We start from the raw sequence: 20090 nt of genomic DNA, 5'->3' as shown, positions 1-20090 counted from the left end.
TTCTTCCCCCCGAGCAGTTAACACGCGCGCCGGCGTACGGTCCCGGGGATGCACTAGTCTCAAGCACCCGTGTCACGACATCACGAGGGTTATCGTTCCCGCCTCAGGTCAACTTACCTGGTATTCCCTGGGAGTGAATTCGTCCCTCGGAACATTTTCTTCTTCGTCGTCCGTCGCGGGTTCTGCCCTGGACGACGAGCTCGTGCTCTGCTCCATTGGCTTGACAAGGTAGCTTGACAACGTCCAAGAACGCGCCCGAAGGCTCACCTGCGGAGAGAAGTTGACCACACAAATACTCGCAGAACACGGCCGCGTAGGAACCCTCGGCCGTAGCCGTGGAAATTCTGAAGTGACAGTACCTTTTGGCAGAATGCTGGCTGTGCAGACAGTGAAGAGACAACACAACACTACAGGCGAGAACGCCGGCAACACCAGCTGTTCGAAATAAACCGGTCACGTGACAAGTTTTTATGGTGACGATGATAATGACGAAAAACCATATAGAAAGATTGACTTCGAAAATTTTTGCCCATGCCCAAACCCTCATAAGTTATTTAGCTGCTGGTGATAACGAAATTGGTACTCCGTGTGTAGCGCGAACTAGAGCTCAATGCGGTGAAAGCAGACATCACGCGGCCGAAATTTGTAGCGCTATGGTGTAGCGAAGTGGAATCAGTGGAATCCCACCCCCTGAATTCGCCTGAAGTCTAGCGATTGTCGCGCCGCCACACAGTGCTGAATGATGACCTGCAAAAGTGGCAATTAAAACTATCGAAAAAGTATTAATTGGGAGGGTAGATAGCGGTGCAAAGGTGAGCGGGGACCAATCCAAGCGGTCGTTTCAGCTGGTAGGATCAGAGCGAGCAAGAGATAAGCGAGTGCGATAGAGCGTGACCAAAACTGGACCATGATAACTGTCCGGACACTGTGCATGCCCACAGATGGAAGGTTGTCCGTTGCACTGTCCTGACACTGGCGCATATCCACAAAAAGGAGATTGTCCGTTGCATTATCTCGGTGACTATTTTCTTTACACAATTGGTTATTTATGCTTCGAATCCCATCAAAGCTGGTGCTCAAGTACAGCTGGCTATGGCAAAGTCAAATAAGTTTGTAGCTACCTCATAGAGAAATAAAAAAAACCAGTATTTCTTTCTCTATGGCTACCTTGCATAGCTATCATGAATGCATCCTATTAATTAGTTCTAAATTTCTGCGAATGTGCGTGCCACTGTATTTATGAAAGCACATTGTGCACATCAAAAAAAAAAAAAGAAAGAAAGAAGAGAAAAAGAATCCTCAAGAGAATGCAAAGCCTTGACTAGAGCGCTAGAGCCACTAAATAAGCTACGCTTCTAAACTTCACTACTAAACTTCATCTAGTGGCTCTAGCCTTGAACACAGCCTTCCCAGTTGAGTCAACCTGCGGCTGAAGACGACAGCAATGTATTTGCGCCGCGTTTCATGTGGAGTTTCCCCCCTACTATATAACTTTTCTGCATGACTTCGTTGCAGTATGTAGTAGATATTCACGCAAATAAAGTTATGGCACACGTTTTTGCAAGGGTGCTTCACGGGCGCAGAAGGCGGTCGACGCGGCGCGGGACCGTCCCAGAGTTGCGCGGGTCTGCCGCGGCTGGCGCTGCGCTCGCCCGGCAAACTTACCTGACGTTCAGGCATAGACGGCGGTAACGGCGGACGAGCCTTACCGCGCATAAATTGGGACGACGGTGCTGCACCCCTTGAACTGGTGCAGCCAAATCGAAGAAACCTTATATAAGGTTTATAATGTATGACCAGTTTACACTTTTATTTATTTTAAGCATTTTAAGTACTTTATGTGACTATTTGTTGTATATCACTCCTGCAGTAAGTGTCCCCCAAACTTCCACAATATCTCACGTCTAGCAATTGCATTTCTTTGACGGAAATTAAAGCGTTCGCAGATGTGCGGTCGTGCTGCTGACCGCTGTGCTTGTTTACCCAGCGCAAAAAGTGCTTCCTGCTCCCTAGTTTTGCGATCCACGGTAAAAGTTTCAGGTGATTTTATTTTCTTAGTACTTTGCTGACTCTTCTCCCGCCTTCAATTGGCCTTAGATTTTCCTACTAGCGTAAAGTCAGCGAAGCGTCGCATGTGCACTTGTGCAGCGCTTGTGTGGAGCGACCCGGACTCTGAGTTTGACACAGTGTACAAACTAACAAAGTAAGGAAAGGCACATTCTTTCATTCACAAAGGTGTTGTGGCTTAGTTTCAATTGAGCGAGCGAATAGCGACGACCCGTCGGCGGCCGGCGGACGAAACGCTGGGCCGACTGACTCGATCGGCTGTTCGGCGAACCGTGCAGTAGCGCAGCCATTTTCCAGCTCATCTCCTGCTGACGTCACACGAAAACGCCACAGAAAATGGGCGAGCGTAAAGAGAGGAGGACAGCATTTTCGAATTGATTTTTCTACTAAATAAATTCGCGTAAACGTGGCCAGAGTGGTCGAAACAATGCCTACGGACTCCGAACTACAATTTGCGCTAGTAATCCCGCAATGTTTACAAATCACTTCAGTGTCCCTTTAACGTCACTGTAGTACCACAACTTATAGAACGAATTATCAGGAACCTACCTGGCAGTGTAAAATAAACTACGGAAAATATCAGCAAAGCGCACTGGGCGCCTAAGTACGCAGTAGCAACCAGATCGATGTCCAATCAGAAAGGCCGTTTCAGCGAACCCGGCTGTAGAGCCAATCGCGTTTTAGAAGCTGTCTTTTGCTCAGTTTCAGTCTTTCTATTGCTGCTGTACATTTGCGAGTGGCCAACAATAAAAGTGACAACCAGAAGGCCTTCTTCCCTCCCCATTGAAACTGACATGAGCATCAAAATCCTTGCGTCCCAAGCTACGCAAGACTATATTGGAGCAGTGTGGTGCAATTTCCACAATTTTCACGATTTTCGAGCCGCTTAATTGGCAGAAGAAAACGGAATGGTATCAAAAGTGCGCAATATGCGCAGCTGTCTCACCTTTGTAGAGACATGGCGGGTGTTTCTATAGCACGGCTACGCCAATCACAACGCAGGTTCTTGTGCACTGCACATGTCGCTGCCTAAGAGTGCGCGTCATTATGAAATGTCAGAGTGCAGAGAAATGCCACAATTTGGGAAGGAGGATGAGCAGTGGAGAGGATAGTAAAGTGGGGCTGTAGGTGGTCGTGCTCCACTGCGCAACACATGATGTGGAAAAGCCAGCTTACGAAGCCCAATCTTAATCCGATTGTTTTAGTCGACTTAACCTCTAAACACAAATGCACTGCTGGGAAGATATTTGCCCAAGGGCAACATAGGCCATCTTATATCAAAATATGCAGGCACCTTGGTTTTTTTTTTCCGTGTACTGAAAGTTGTTGGTCTGCGTTCAGTCTGCCACAGATGATCTGCTGCATCCTAGCCGTAGACAGTTCCGCTGTAAGAGCACAAGTGTTTTTTGCACTCTCCAGTCTCCTCAACAATTTTTACTTGCGTTCCCGGGCTACTTTCTTTCTCAGAGCAACTCACTTTGCACAGTATCCTGGAAGAACTGTCCAGATTTCCCATCTCACCTGCCTTTCAAAAGCCCATGGACTGGACAGTGCTATAAAACGCTTGGAACAAGCATAAAATATCCTGTACTTGGAGTAAAATAACAGCACTTTAAAACAGCAAATTTTGTATGGTCATAATTTTTGCAGTATAGTTGCAGTCTTTGGTCCTTACAGAACACAGATACATGTGAAGTACACCAGCATACAGTGCGCAGCTAATTAAAATTGGGAAGATTTTTGTGACATTATGCATTACATACAGCATCTTCAAACTTGCACAGCATAAACAACGTATACTTGTTCTGAGCAGGCCTAAGGACATCAAGCTTGGTAAAATTCCAAGCGGGTAGGTCAAAAGGTAACGAAAACGGCTTGGAGATGGGGTCTCCCCTTAATGAATGCTCTCAGGGCCCCTATGAAGTGCATTTATAAGCACAATACTCCTCCAGCCCAACTCTCACTCGTTCATGGTACACCAATATCCACGCCATCCCATAGGACACTATGGGCTTCCCCCTAAACTACGACCTCAAATAAAGGCAACCTACAAATCTGGTTCAAATTAATGTCCAACTGAATGGTGTAGGGAGTTCCTCGTAGGAACATCACAGAGACGCGCAAAGCGTGTCTCTGTGATGTTGGCTTAGGGATTCTTGCATTTGTCTGCTTCACTCGGGCTCGCTCCCCCTGCCGTTTCCTTGTGCTCGGTTGACTTTCGTACTTGTACGCATCAGATTTTAAGCACGCGCAACTTTTTTTTTTATCATAATAAGACGAAATTGCATACACTGAATGGTGCGATTTTAAAGTAAATTTTAAGGCACGATTTTAAAGTAAATTTTTTGATACCGTTCTGGAAGAAACATTGCCTGCGTTGCCCCATTCCTGCACATGCACATGTAGGGACCCACTGCTTGTTGTGTAGCATTAGACTGTTGAGCCTTGATAAAAGCATGTCAAAAATACTTTAGGGAACCCTATGCATTTTGAATACTTACCGAGGAACTATGAGCACTGAACTTCACAAAAATAAGCTGGAAAGGACGGCTTACACACAATTATCTGTCTGATGCTCCGAAGAAAGTTAGTTGGTCTCTCTCTACTTATCTTGCCAGCTTCTGCGGGATACAGCTTAACATCATGCAGAGGTGTCAGAGGCTGACAGAATAATTGAATTACTGGATATACGCTTTTTTAATTCACTGAAGCATCAAAGCGGGCGATTTCTAGCACAGTTACTGCTGCCCCTCACAAGCGGACGTCAGTGGCGCGAGTCCATAAGCTGAAGTCAGAGCCAGGGTGTGCCACTCAAACATCTCATCGCCAATATTGACGCTTTTGACAACTGATCGATTGATTGTAGGGTTTAACGCGCCGACACAACTCAGGCGAGGAGGCTCACGGCAGTGGAGGGCTCCGGATTAATTTTGACCACCTGAGGGGGATGTTCAATGTGCGCCTAAATCTCGAACACGCGGGCATTTTTGCTTTTCACCTCCACCATAAAAGCGGCCGCCGCGGGCTTTCGACAACTGACTAGCCAAGCCCCTTTTTGGTGGCATGCTGCCGTCTCAACCAAACGGGAACTCGACAGCTGTCATCACCGCTGAATTTACCCGAGCGCATTAGTTATGCCTCCGCTCAATCACAAGGCATGCTTAGACACTTTGCTCTTGCCGAGCACCAAATCACAGCAACACCAGCTCCTGCTGAAAATAAAAATGAAAGAAGCAATGAACCATTTTTTTTCGAGTCTTTACTTTATTATTGTCCTTGTGCTCGTCTCTCACCGAGCCGTGGCGAAAATACCCGTCAGAACGCTGAGGGGAAAAACCTAATGACGTCAAAAAAACAAGGACACAGGAGGGAGGGGAGGGGGAGGGTCAAACGGGAGAGAGTCACAAATGACACAGGAGGTGGGGAGGTAAAAAGAAACGCCAAACGGAAGAGGAGCAATAAAAGGAGACAGGTCTTCTCTCTCTGTCCCTACAGTCGCTCGCTCTTGTACATCTCTAAAGGAAAGGGTAAAAACCACCACGGCCCTCGCTCTCACGGTTCCGTCGACGACAATAATATTAATAGCAATCGTAACAACGCTCATTGTACAACACTGGGATGATGTGAATCGTCGACGATGGTGGTGGTCGTGTTACTCTAGGCCTGACGGGGGTAGCAGCTACGGGGGGGCCGGGGAAGGCAGTGGGATGGGCTGACAGAAGGAGCGCGCAAGGGCGAAAGAAATCCCAAACGCGATGTGGAGACAAGAAGAAAATGCAACGAAGAGAGGAAATGGCTGCACTAAACTCGGACTCAAACGATCCTCTCTCTCTAGCTCTCCACTAAATCCTGTCGTGTGCGCCTGCGTTAGCCGACGTGTTTAACTGCATGAGGGGTGAGTGAGTGAGTGAGTGAATGTTCTGTCTGCGTGTTTGTGTCTGAAAGCAAAAAAACAGCGCTCGCTGCGAGAGGAGGGTAAAAAAAACAATAAAAAGAAAAGAGGTGCGACACAGCGGGAGGTTCACAACATGAGGGGAGCTGACACGCCGACACACTCTTCCACAGACGGCCGCTCCCAGTGTCCTGTTACTGGCAGCAGCTAGCTCCGTCTTCTCTCTCCTTCTTGCCTGTTCGGTGGCAGCGTAAAACGTTTGTTTCTCCGGTCGCCTCTGAGCGTCCTTTTGCAGCCAATGTTTGCTGCCGCACATCGCGGGAGACGGAAAAAAAAAAAAAATTATAAAGTCGGCCTTGGTGAAGGGGGGGGCTTCAAGTCATGCCCATTCAAAATGTCGAGACAACCTCTTCCTTCACTGGTTCGCTTCCTCTGCTTGTTCACGTTCCGCCTGGTAGCCTTTCACCTGCGTAGAGGGAGAGAACACATCAATACGGACTTTGAACAGTTCAGAGGTTAGTGCGCCCTTGTTTGAATATTGGTCCAGTGCTCTGAATAATGACCATCTGGCTGCAGAAACTTTTCGCACTCTTTCCTAATGTACTCGAAAGTAGGAGGAATAAGACGGATCTTTTCTTTGACCCTTTTAGAGTAAAAAAAACATTAGCTTGGGTTGGTCAGGCAGGACCTGGTTCATTGTGCCCTCCCCAAATGCTTGGCAGATAACGGCTAGCTACGCAGGTCTTCATCCCGTAATAAAAAAACTCTTATAGTACAGTACAACGGTCGATCAACAGCAGCATATAGCCACCTATACAAACAGCATATACTCTGCATACTGCAAGGCACACTGGCATACAGCGCCACTTTTACAGCAGACCAAACAGGTGACATGGATTCACACTTGAGCAAATTCTAATTGAATCCATCGCAACTGAAACTGCCCACACAACTGGAGCGTAAAAAGAAAAATTTTCTTGCACAAGCACACCAGACGCAAGCCAAGGTCTGGGATATTGTCACAAAATCCACACAACGCAGGCTTCTTCAGCCCAAGGGAACATCTAGACCATTGCACGGATGTCAGGCTTGTTACCTCCTACAACGTTTACACATACAATGCCTATTGTGCAGTGTGTGCCCATTTTGTACAGCCCATCTAGTTGTGATATCAACACAGCGGCTGGCAGCCATTTTCCAAGCGCGTAGCAGACATCGCACATTTGGTGAGCTTCCATAGGAAAAACTTCCCGTCACGGTCGCTTCACATTTGTTAGTGTGCACCCCTCATAGGTCCAGTGGTACTTGTGTAGCGCATGCTAGGCATGAGACGGTTAGCAGTGTCATGGGGAAAAAACTGGAAAAAGATTATTATGCAGGTTGGAGCATTATGACAGGGTTCGTATTTGGTTCCGATTGATTGATATTGATTGTGGGTTTTATACGCTGAAGCTATACCTGCGCTGTGAGGTGCACCGCAGTGGAGGGCTCCGGATTAACTATGAACAGTGCTTGCAGTCAGTAATGCCTAACATGAACAGCAATGCTCTATAACCTCACGTGAAGCAGAGAAGTTCAAGATTTCAAACACCTCTGGTTTATGAACGTTCCCTAATGCACTGTTAATTTCTGCAGCTTATTTTTTTTTAATTTCTAATCGATGAAACTAAATGGGGACAACAACCTGGAGCATGTAGATTTGGCCAAATGTGCACTTGACCATGGGTGCATACTCGTGAAAATTCTTACAAGGGGGCCTTGGCAATTCCACAAGAAGTTTTGTTGACGAAAAGTATCAGTTTATTGCCTTTTGTTCATCAGCCTGACATGGCAGCTACACATCATAAGCAAGTGCCTTTTTTTTTTACTTTCATACCGGTCAAGTGTCAGCTAACCCCTGCTGCGTTGATTGTTAGAAATTTTTGTTGCTGCTGCTGCTTCGAATATGGCATAGTGGGCCCCTAGAATGTAGCAGTGCAAGGCTAAAAGCACCTGGTTGAAAGTTAAGGAAAGATCCTGCCCAAGCATGCAGCAATGGCTTATTTTTGGCGGCATCTGAGTGGCCTATGCGAGAAGAAGCTATGATTGGACGTCGCCTTATTGTGCTCGTGAAACAATCATCATCATCATCATCCTGCTCAGGTCCACTGAGGACGAAGGACTCTCCCATTCACCTCCAACCGCTACTGCCCTGTGCTTCTCGAGTCTACAGTTTACCCCTGAATTTCTTTACTTCATTCCTCCATCAGGTTCATGAAATACTCTGTTAACGTAATTGTTCACCAGTTGTCAGTTCGTCTCACTACGTGACCAGCCCGAGTCCATTTGTTTTTCTTTGTCTGAACTATGATATCTCCCGCTCTAGTTTGTTCTCTGATCCAGGTAGCTCGTTTCCTGTCCCCGAGTGTTACTCCTAACACTATTCGTTCCATGGCCCGCTGGGCCGACCTAAGTTTGCTTTCCAGTTGTTTAGTAAGGCGCCAAGTTTCAGCTCCGTATGTCATCAGCGGCAGTATGCACTGGTTGTAGGTTTTTCTTTCGAGTGACAGAAGGAGCTTACTCTGCATCATTTGGGAGTGCTTGCCGAGTGCTTCCCAACCCATACCTATTCTGCGTCGGATTTCTTTCTTATGGTTGGGGTCAGCACCAACAATGTAGTTATATGCCTCGAGGTATAACTACCTCGTTATACTTTCTTTAGTACCTTTCCTAAGGTAAGAAACATGTTCTTGGCATGCTTATTCCTCATTACTTTACATTTATTCATATTTATTTTTAGTCCCACGGCTGTGCTTTACGATTGTAGCTACTAAAGCATTGTTTGCACGTGTTCTGCAGTCTCACTCAGCAAGACTATGTCATCCGCAAACCTCACCTGGCTCAAATATTCCCCGTTTATCCTCAATCCTGTGTTTTCCCAGTCAAGCTTTCTAAACATCCCCTCTAGACATGCTGCAAACAGTTTTGGAGAGACGGTATCTCCGTCTTACTCCCTCTCGAATCGGAAATTTATCGCTTTGCTTGTAGAGAGTTATCCTGCCCATGCATCCCTTATGTCTGTCTTCTGGAAGTCTTACGTACGTTTCCTCTATTCCCTGGTCTTTCAGTGCTTCTAAAATGGCTGTGGTTGGTACGGAATCAAACACTTTTTCTATAAATGCCATGTAAAGGGTTTAGTGTACTCGGCGGATTTTTCTACCACTTGATTGACGACACGGATGTGATCCATGGTTGAGTACCCTTTCCAAAACCCAGCCTGCTCTCTGGGTTGTTGAAAATACAGACTGTCACCTATGCCGCTAACCACAACTTTGGTAAACACTTTGTGAACAACCGAGAGTACGCTGATGGGCCTAATTCGGAACAATCACAGTGACGACACATGCAGAGATTTCCTGGGTTTTGTTCTGCACTTAGAGCCAACGTAATCCCACAAAACGGTCTCGCGCAATCCTGATGGCATCCATGGCCACTGCACTCCGCAAAGAACGTTTTTGTTTACAACGCTCCTCAATGATGTTCACCCAACGCAACGTGAAGTGAAAATGCAGGTTCTGCTTAGACCTCCGGGTGACCCGGTTCTGGGTCACATCACACAGACACGAAATCACTGAAAAGCAGCAGTGAAAACAATACAAGGGGGTGCATTGATGAGCCCTGGCTGCTGGAAATGTTATCAGGACAGATTCTGCTGCCTCAAGTTGCAGACAGTTTGGCACTGCAGCCACAAGAGGCATGCCTGAACGTGATCGGTGGACAGGCCCTGGCCAGAGGCCTGCCGATGGTGCATGCTTAGAAGTTAAAGCCCATGCCCACTGACGCGTCGCTTAAGGTCAACCCACTGCCGGTGTGCCTGCAGCAGATACCAAAGAGACGGGAGGGGCCGCGCAGAGGTGTCCTTACGCCGCACTGCCAAACGCTTCTGCCGTCCCACCTGGAAGAACGGCGCGCACTCCGCAACCATCCGTAGAGAGAGAGAGAGAGAAAAAAGTGCAAGTGACAACGTGGCCCTTGTTCGCCTTTTCTTCTTTGAATGGCACAGGAAAAAAGATGTTACAGTAATCATTAGGCCATAAACAAAAAGGGCACACAGGTGTGTTAAAAACCGTTTTTTTTTCCTTTTTCCAGTGCCATGAATTTCTGCCTTACCTGCTGGAAAAAAAAAGGGGGGGAGGGGGGGTTGAAATTGAAAAAAAAAAAAAAAAAAAAAAAAAAAAAAACTTGCACTATTACGTAATGTCTGAGGACACCTAATCACTACCCCGTAAATGCCCGAAAGAATGCGCGAGACACTTCCAGCCCACATTCTCGCAAGGCCGTGTCCTCTTGCTGCTCGACACAACCTGCTTTGCCATCCTCTTCCACCTTCCACTTTCTAATGGCTTTGATCTGTCTTCCACGCTTTGCACCGCTGCCTGTTCCTGCTGTCATATAATAAAGTTGGCGACCACGACGTATTTCGCTGCCTGTTTGTTCGCTCGCTTGGCTTCGTTCTCTGGTTCCCTCACTTCATCTGTGGTATGCTGGTGTGAATGGCCGCTTTATGCTACAGCAGAGTTTAAGCGCATTTGACGCCTCACATAACGAACCGCATCAACGCATCAAAGGTACACATTTTAGGAGCGGTTCTGCTGTAAGACACTGAAGCTAACGCCCGCTTCTTTGCTCCATGGGTCATCTAAAGCTTTATCATTAACATGCTACAAACTGCAATGATGCACCTGTAAAGTTATTCATCAAATACCGTTTAAGTGTGACACACAATGCACAAGTTTCCCCTTGTACCAACTCAATTGCAAATCTGGTGCAGAATTGTTGCAGCGTAAATGCTTCCCCACCTCAATAAATAGAAATACACTGAGAGGCAGTGGTTGAAAGCTACCAAGGTTAGGAAGCCTGAGAACTCAGGTTGTGACAAGGCACCCTTGCCCAGTCTACGAGACAAGGACCTGCCTTACTGGAGGCTAAACAGTTTTGCTTGTACTCATGATGCCTTGTGCTTTTATTCTGGTTTGCTCATTAAAAAGAAACAGCAGTCAGAGTGAAAACATCGCTAGCAAATCTGTTTTATAAAGAAGTCAACCAAACCATATGCAACACACTCTTGCATTAGCTTCCAAAACTTCGACGCAACTGGTTCCGCAGGGATTTTTCTAATCGTTCTCCCAGAAGTAACTTCTTAAAATGAAGTGTTCGGCTACCACAATAACTTTGGATACGCTGGTCAAATATCCATACACAGAAGTTTTCCCCACATTCAGAAGCTTGCTGAAAAGGCAAGCCTTGTAGGCCTATTAAATGAGACCCCCTAAGCTGCGATTTCAATAAATACTAATGCATTTAGAAGTTCGTAATATGGGCTTGGCCGATGGGCCTGTTAAATAACACTACTAAACCGTGGCCTTGAGAAATACAACCATCCTCTAGTAGTATACTGGATAGAAACATTGGTTCTTTTTATAACATTGCACTTGGTCATAACCTTGGACCTGAAAATGCAGAAGTCCCACCCACGGCACACTTGAGATCTTTACCCAATGCGCCCAGAAGACAAACCATAACTCAATTATGTGTCACTCAAGAGGTGCATAAGCTTATGGTAAACAAACCAGCGCAATCATGAGTTTACAGGCTCAACAAGATCACAGCCTGCTCTTTTTACAGACAAGCAGAAGCTCACAAACACCACCCATTTTCAAATCGGTTTCCCCCACCACATTTAGCGTCCCAGCTATCCTTCGTCCAGCCTTTATGCATCACAACTGGGTGTTATTGAATAACAACAAAAACCTTTTTATTTCGGGCCCTTTGTTGAACAACAACAAAAACTTTTTTTTTTGGGCCCTTTGTTGAACAACAAAAACCTTTTTTTGGGCCTTTTGGGTAACGTGCGAGTGTTGCCCCTGCATTGTCTACTAACTTCTAGGCTGGCTCCACAGTACACTCCTGTGGTATTGTGTTGTCCGTGCTTAGCATATTCTCTTTGACGCGTCACATCAGCTTAGTGACAAGACATTCGTGCAACACACGTAGGCTGCCTGTGTGCGCAAGCCAAGTTTCTTGCAGAGCCTGCCAAAGCACTTGATCCCAATGGCATTGCGCTGCTTTTTTAACTACTTCCCGGATAACAGACCAAAGACAACATTACGAGAAAGATCTACAAAAACAAACTCCTATACTGTCAGCCACCATCGTTTGCCACTCCTTCTGTTCCCAAAACTTGGATGGGTGTGCCAACTGCTTGCTGCCTATGCCCGAGATGGCACAGGAGCAAAGTAGGGAACCACCGATGCTCGTATCCCACATCTCGCGGCATTAATTTTCCCAGTTTTTGTAACCAGACAGTTTTCCTCGCGCGACAACTGCTGGATACAGTGTTCGTCCACACGGAAAAACGGTAGTGTCTTTAGGTTTAGAAAGAAAAGGATGTACTCCCTGTGTACCGCGGCAATAGAAGGCATTCCTTTGGGAGCAGAAGCCCAATAGCGACGTTGCCACCGCCACAGCTGCCAATGGGTATGGCTAAACCCACCGCTGCTGTGCAGACTGATGCTTTAGGCCAAGCAGCCCTTTCAGCAGGTTCAAGTCACTTCTGGACACCCGCACACTCCAAACGTTTTTAAAATGAATCCACCCTTATCAAACTACGTAGTACGTGCTACGTGCTAATAGAAGCTTGCGGTTTCACTTTAGTAGCCAAGAAGTTGAGAAGCAGAAGACTACCTCTGAGAGCCTTTATAGCGGGCTATCAATAATAATAACATGCACAAAACAGACTTACTGTAGCGTTAGAGGAGGCTTTTCCCACACCGGACAGGCGGCACCTATTGGGAAGTTTTGTTGACTACCAGTGGAAACAGTTCAGTCTCGCCACTTCCCACGCGCAACAGAGAATTTATTCAGCCCATACAAGACTGCTTGCTTGCTCGCTGCAGACTCCATTTTCCCCCGCAGTTTGTCCCACACGCTCAAAAAGTTTACGCCTCAAAAGTGGCAGGGTCAGCTGTTGACGCAGCAACCGATTCCCTGCAAAAGTGTTGGGCATTCGAAGCACCTTTCCAAGAAAGCCAAGCCACATCACTTTGCCACAGAAAGCAGAGTGAACTAAAAAAACGCTGACCTACTTCTGAACAAACTGCAGATAGTCGCACTGCTCGAGTGCCTTCCCTGTGGCAGCAATTGCAAACGCTGGCAGCACTGCTGACATCGCAACGTCGCTTTTGTGAAGTAGGTCCAATAACTAGCCAGCAAAGCTAGCAACTTTAGGTTCAGCAATACTCAAAAATATCACACACACAAAAAAAAGCCCCCATTGAATGTTGGTAATGCGCACAAGTATCCCTTGCAAGAAGGGAGAGGACCTCAAAAGTCCCAGTTTGTAACTTTCCGCAGAAAAGGCAAGCAAAGGTGCCGGAAATGAAACAGGTATGATTCTGTGTGTGTCTACAATCTATCTTCTGTTTTCACTGCAAATGATACATATTGAGGGTAGCTTTGGATTTTGTTGCGGGAGAGCTGCACGTGCCGAAAAAAACCCACTGCGGCAAAGTTAGCTACAAAGCGAAAGCAACTTTGTTGAGCAAAGTCAGCTATGCATGCTGATTCAAACGACAATGCAAAGTCTCCTTGAACCCATAACTGATGTAGACCTGCCCATCACATCCCATGGAGTTAGGGAGAAGCACATGAGCACGGGGGGAGGGGGATGTAAGGGAAGATGCAATTCTCAAATGACAGACATGCAGGCACGGCCCCAATGTCACTGAATCTTGTCGCCAAAGACTGATAGGAAGTGGTAGAGAAGGTTCTTGCACACAGCGTAAACATTCACTGAAAGGGATTTCTGCTGAGCAAACAATGTGCTAGGCAACATTTGCCAACATTCCCCCAACAACACGACGGTAAGAAGCTGGTGCCGACAGCACAGAGCTGCACAAATGAACAGAGATGCCACTCACTGGTTCTGATGATGTGGACGGGGGTTTTAACTTGCTGTACACTTCCTCTATGAAACTCCTCCTGCAAGCACGCACAAATACACACACAAACGTAAAGAACACTCAAAAAGATAGAAGGGGGAAAAAAAAAAAAAAAAAAAGAGAAAGCACTGGACACGGATTTCTGAGACAGGCTGGCATTGAAAGCTCTGGCTTACAAGCAGTGTGGTTCAACCACGGAGCGAGAGAGTAGCCTCTTCAGCGGCAGCGTGTACAATTGTACACATCTATTTTGGCTCCACGACATGCAAGCTCCTTCGGATCAAATGGATTGGTGCTTGATGGGCGCACTGCAGGATGCCTTCTAAGTAGACAAGTAGCGAAATTTAGTGTTTTCGCACCGAAGCTGAAGCCAAAACAAACACTCAAGGTGGACGCCTCCAGTTTTTATGGAACGACACTTCAGTCCATTGCAACTGATAAGGCCTTTACAAAATTGATGCTCATATCAGCGTAATAGATAAAGTTCTGGCTTGTCGCAAATGAGAATTTTTTTGCGATTCCTGCAGAAGATAGCATTAGGCTGCGGAGAAAAAATGTGCGCGTACGATTGTATACACGGCGCCTCAACACTGCCTGGTCTGATCACATTGCCTTCGCATTTTATTTTTATCTAACTTGTATAACTGAATTTATATGGGTACTGCGTTTTTGATAGGTATAACAGCCCCCACATTAGGTCAGCAAAAGGCATCGACGACGTTGGCTCAAGCTCTTTTGGCCACAATTGCCAATGTTAACAGCTGGCTGGAATGCAAACGAGATGGCGACGAAACCCAACAGACTCCTTTGTCGTCCCTTAGACCGAGAACAGTGATTCATAAAATGCTGGTTTACATGTTAGGACCGTTGACAGTTTGGCTGTGGATTCAGTAAAGCCACGTGACGAGAGAGACGCTGTGACAAGAGGCACTTTTGTAAGGGACATTTGAATGAAAACTGTTTGGTTGTTTTTCCTATGTATGCCATGTTAGCAACATTGCATACAAGGGACCTTGACTACAAGAGACAAGTTTTTTGGTTTCCCCGAGTGTCTCTTGTAACGACGTTCCACTGTGCATAGGCTCCAAGAGAGCCAAGTGAGACACTCAAACCAGTACCAGAAGTTACCCAGCTGGTACACAATTCTAAGCTTCCCGTAAAGTACCCCAACTGCCTGATAGGCTTCAGGTCAGCTCTGGAGTACCCCTCCAAAGAAAGAAAATGCTGCCCTTTTGAAAGCGCCCTTCCGCTGCAAACCAACTCATCAGTCCAGTAGCGAGTAGAGCCGACTCACTTGGCGAGGATTCCACCACCGGGAGGCAGGCCAGGCAGATCCTCCTCGGCCAATGTCTGGATGATGGTGTTCAACTCCATGTCCGGGCTCTCCGCGACCATCTCTGCAGGGGGAAGGGGGGAGACCCTGTCAGAGCTAGTCACAACTGCAGTCGAACGTGAATATACAGTGTAAACCATTTATAACGTAACCGCTTATAGTGCGGGACCGGATATAACGCGGGTTTTTGTGACCACCGGTCTGCCTCCCATAGAACTCAATGCATAAGCATACCGCTTAAACGGTTGGCCGAAGCACAATACCGTTTATAGTGCGGTTTTTGGAAGGTCTGCTGATCAACCGGCGCAGCTGGGGCATCGTTTTAAGGTAGCAAAAGAAAAAAGAAATGATGAAATCGGCCATCCGACGCAGCGCGCACCCTTTGCTCTCCTCTAACTTCAACGACACAGAAAAAAAAGGCACCCTTTAGTTCGCGCGAAGCGATAACCACAACTGTCCTTGCTTGATACACCTCGGAAGATAGCGACTGACTCCCCGTCCACGCGCGGCAAGTTGGTTCTATTAATCGTGAACCGCCTGGCCCGTTTTCGCGCACGAATCGTGCACACCGGCGTTGCGCGTGCGTTTTTTCATGCTCGTGTCAGTGGGAGGAGCCTGACGACTTGCACCAATGGAAAGTCACGCACCTAATGGCGGGAGATTCGAAGCACTCCGAGCCGGCTAGCCGCGCCAGAGATGTTTAGGCTTATCACCGCGGTATTTTTTGATGGACGCTTTTACAAGCAGCGTGACTTTGCGCCCACATTATCAGCTCTTTTCTTGCATGAGATATATATATATATATATATATATATATAAAAAGCCAGTTGTATTAGCGGCGGCGTCGCCGCGCCTGCGGCATGCACTGCACGTTATCGCGAGAAATCGCTCCACGCGGTTCACCCTTTAGAACGTTGTGCAGATAAGCCACTGCTCTTTCCCTTTCCGAACAAGCGAGCCGCGCGAAGCTAAAGATTTCCATCACCAGTACGTTGCGCTAATAAGCAGCCGCCTTCGGCATCGTGAACACAAGGTGAGGTAAAAAAAAATAAATCCCGCTGGCGTTCTTATGTCCTGCGACATCTTCATAGACGCTAAAAACGGAACCATGGTCTTTCAAAACACAAGCACAACGGAAGTTAGAGCCGCGCTCGCCGTTTGTAAGACCACGGTTTTGCAATGTGTAAGACCCTGCAGCAGCGGCTGATGTTAAAAATAATACGAAATAAAGACCGTGCCTTCGTTTTTGGGTGCTGTGTGTTTGGGTGATATAAAATTTAGGATGACTTGAGAGGTAGGTGGTGATGTGGTTGAATTCGCGCATGTTTTGGTTATAGTGCGGTACCGCTTATAGTACGGATTTTTGCGGCCCCGGCGACATACGTTATAAGCGGTCTACACTAATTAATGTCTATATCGAGCAGTATGAACATTCCCTTGGAAATCCCATGCAAAAGTATATCGCTGTTGTACGTGTGTATCGGACTCCAAATGATGGGCACATTGCATATATAGAACACTGCGCCCTAAATGCCCCTGCAAGTGCGGTTTTCCTGCAGGGATGCATGTGATGATGATGATGATGATTTCAGGCGGGTGCTGCCCCGCATTGCAAGAAAAGGCGTTGCCATGTTGCTTCGATGGCCCTCAACCCCTGCTCGCACGCTAGTATGGAGGGCCAGCCGCAGCGAGAACGCGGGGAGTGCTTGGATACGAAAGGCAGAAAAGCAAGAGGTGAAACCGAATGGGAGTGCTCGGTTTCTGGCATTTTTGTGCGTGCTTGAGCGTTTATCAGTGGTGGCTCGCGCGGGGAACCTATATGGCAAGGCGTGTGTGTGTTTGTTTTGTCCACGGCACACGTTTCGGAGCCACAATCATAGAAAAACGAAAGAATTTGGATTTACAGACAAAAGCGGACATCCTTCGATGGACACAGGCTGGTGAAACGTCAGCTGCATCTGTCACAGCATTTGAGTGTGATACTGCACACCACACCTAACGTAAATGTGAAGGCAGCATGGCCTTTGCCGTTCCGGCGCTTGTCGTGTGCAAAGTGGCTTTGTTGCGCGGCTCCAGACAAGAGCAGTTCTGATAGTTGTGGGGATCCGCTAGATCCCCTTTCCTCCTCCCGCGAGCGCGACCTTCAAGCGAGCGCGCTTTCCCGCGTCGCTGTGATGTCACCTTGCGGGCTGACGCGCCGGGGGGCACCAACTGTCCCGCCGCCGCTGTCGCTCCTCCTCACCCGGGCCCTCTCTTGCTCTCGGCTCGGGCACTCGGAAAGGAGATGGAGGATAGAGTGTAGGGAATGCGGGGGATCGTGGCTCGCCCGCACCCTCGCCGCCCGTCCGGACCGGGGCCCCAGACCTCAATCGGACGCGCGAAGTAGGCTAGTCCAACCTCGCCGGCAGCCCCCCTGTCGCCTCAGCTGTCGCGGCCCGCTTGAGGCCCGGCCTTGAGGCGCGTGTTGATACAGTGTAGTTCTTAGCCCTGTCGAGGCGAAACTATGCGCTGTACCACTCGGCCAATAAACCCCCTGGTTCGCCCTGGCCCTTTGGAGCCTGTCGTCGCCTTTGTCGGTGAGTCGAACCCGTCGCGACGTCTCCTCGTGGACGCCGCGAACCTCTCTGGGGCATTTTGGATGGGTCATATCCAGGCGTGGGGAAACACCCTGTATCCCACAATGGCCCTGTATCCCACAACACCGTGTATCCCACAACACCGTGTATCCCACAACACCGTGTATCCCACAACACCGTGTATCCCACAAACAACCGGCAGCGGCCACTGCCGCGCGATACCAAAACAAACATGGCGGCTGACTGAAGTGGCCGCGCGCGATTTACTTTTGAGCGACTAACCTCCCACCATCACGTTCGGAAGTGTACTGAACAATGTGATATGATTTGGGCTGCGTTAGCGCCCCGCACTGAACCAAGGGATTCACTAATACTCATTTTGTTTATTAGAGACGAATAAAACCCTTCTTGACGCGTTTTTGCACGCGATTTGTGCGCGTCGGCGTTGCGCAGGCGACTTTTTGACGCCCGCGTCAACGATTCTGCGTGCGTGGCAGCTTCTACTGCTTCTTCTACCTCGCTATGACGCGTGACCAGTGCAGCAGTGGGAGGAGCCTGACGACTTGCCCCAATGGGGAGGCAGTTTGAAAGCGCTCGGGACAGCCGGCTGGCACCGCCGGATATTTGATTAGCGCTTTTCCTAGCGCCGCGCACGATGCTTTATAGTGTCGTTTTCGATCACATTATCAGCTCCTTTCCTGCACAAACGCCTTTGTTTGCGCCTTCAGCGATATCTTAAGGAACAGTTAGAAGCAGTCGCCGGAGCTATGGCTGCTACGCGCAACTCTTCGCGGCTGGTGACGCCGCCATGTTGCCGCCGTCGATCGCGTAGCGCGCAGCATGCAGGTGGCATTCGTGGCAGTGTCGGCACGGCCATTTTCGCGAGCAGAAAACGCCCCATGCGGTTCACACTTTAGACCGTAACCATGGGAACGAGGGTGAAAAGCTGTCCCCACCTCATAGCACCCCTGATTTCTCGTTTCTCTTCTGTTACTAGCAGTAGATGGTTCAATTTCGATTCTAAGTTGGCCCCCCAACACTGGATTGTCAAATTTGAAAGAAAAAAAAAAAAAGGGTTGACCTACAATTGTGTAAATACGGTACACAAGTCTGTGGCCAGCGTTACAGAGTGGTGTTTTTTGCCTGCCTATCAAAACTCTTCACTCATGCTCAATGAGCAAGCACACCAAGATGTAGGAAATTTTTTGCATTTTTCTGAAGGAATCAAGTAACCCACACACTGAAATGAGACCCCATCAACTATAGCCCTTGTGCAGCCATTCTAAACTTCTCCGACATTCTTAAATGACAATCCCCTGTAACGCCTCTCGGAGGAGTCGGAGTCCCGTGGGAGTGAGAGCAGGCACTTGCCGGTGATCCGCTTGTCGATGAGCGCGTTGAGCTCCCGGTCGTGCTGCAGCGCCTCGTCGCTGACCGAGGGGGCGCCCGGGAAGAGCACGAGCACGATGCTCATGTTGTCCTTGGAGCCGCGGTAGAGGCAGATGTCGATGACGGCCGCGCACAGCTCCTCCAGCCGGTGCGAGATGCACAGCTGGTGGTGCACAAAGTGGCACAGCTCCTCGTTGCTCATCACGTCCCAGATGCCATCGCATGCCAGCACCAGGAACTCGTCCGCCTCGGGGTCCCGCGCCTGCACCGTCACTTCGGGCTCGGGGGACACCAGCTGCTCGCACGGGCCTCGCCCGGCCACCTGGCGGCAGGGCGAAGGAGGGGAACTGGGGTCAGTCACTGGCTGTCGACAGATCATCTTTCCTTCAGGCTCCCGACAGCACAAGCCAAATCAGAGGCCAACCACAACATGCACGTAATGCGAACTGGCGGAGTAGCAGAGACTGTCCTGCTCAGTGCTTCCCTAAAAGTGTATTCACTTCCGTGGTTTAGTTGGGAAGGTAGCTGCTGATTACCGTATTTATTCAGTTATAAGGCGATCGTGATTATAAGACGAGGGTGCAGCTTGGAGAGCCAAAAGAAATCGCCATACATGTATATACTGAGCTTGGAATATAAGGAGAGGTATGAATGAGACTGCAAATTTTAAAGGAAAGAAAAAAAAAAAAAAAAAAAAACATCCAAGTGCGAGGCATGGTAGAGAAGATCAATGGTTTCCTGCGTTTCTGGATGCATTTTAACAGCTGTGGCGGTGCTAGTGACTGCAGTCTTGACAAGTCACCAGCTTCCTACACCTTTCCTATCAAGCCATTCCAAGAAGCTTGAGCTAAAAT

General features: G+C 48.2%; 2 protein-coding genes across 7 annotated transcripts in view; both read right to left on the bottom strand.

Annotated features, from left to right (window-relative positions):
- Positions 1 to 20090, bottom strand: part of LOC144149390 (endoribonuclease Dicer-S-like) — a 438166-nt gene that overhangs the window by 56398 nt on the left and 361678 nt on the right. The window contains exons 1-2 of one of the 2 annotated variants that reach the window (XM_077680950.1): positions 360 to 650; positions 118 to 267 (exon numbers count right to left, since the gene is read on the bottom strand). The exons of the other annotated variant lie outside the window; for it this stretch is intronic. Coding sequence (XP_077537076.1) covers positions 118 to 216 — 99 coding nt within the window. The 5' untranslated portion in view covers positions 217 to 267; positions 360 to 650. Of the gene's footprint in view, positions 1 to 117; positions 268 to 359; positions 651 to 20090 lie in introns of those variants that run through there. 2 annotated transcript variants of the gene reach the window in all.
- Alph (protein phosphatase alphabet) overlaps positions 5312 to 20090 on the bottom strand; it is a 39186-nt gene continuing 24407 nt past the window's right edge. For 4 of the 5 annotated variants that reach the window (XM_077680361.1, XM_077680362.1, XM_077680363.1 and 1 more), the window contains exons 4-7: positions 19219 to 19558; positions 15233 to 15335; positions 13918 to 13978; positions 5312 to 6425 (exon numbers count right to left, since the gene is read on the bottom strand). In XM_077680361.1, the coding sequence (XP_077536487.1) occupies positions 6375 to 6425; positions 13918 to 13978; positions 15233 to 15335; positions 19219 to 19558 (555 nt within the window). In that variant the 3' untranslated portion in view covers positions 5312 to 6374. Of the gene's footprint in view, positions 6426 to 12740; positions 12784 to 13917; positions 13979 to 15232; positions 15336 to 19218; positions 19559 to 20090 lie in introns of all 5 variants that reach the window. The other variant, XM_077680360.1, reaches the window with a different exon arrangement.

The sequence above is a fragment of the Haemaphysalis longicornis genome, unplaced genomic scaffold (genome assembly GCF_048455015.1).
Source record: "Haemaphysalis longicornis isolate Haplotype H1 unplaced genomic scaffold, Haemaphysalis longicornis Haplotype H1 scaffold_8, whole genome shotgun sequence".
NCBI classification, from domain to species: Eukaryota; Metazoa; Arthropoda; class Arachnida; order Ixodida; family Ixodidae; genus Haemaphysalis; species Haemaphysalis longicornis.
The sequence above is the reverse complement of the archived record's forward strand: the minus strand, read 5'-3'. Positions and strand labels throughout refer to the sequence as shown.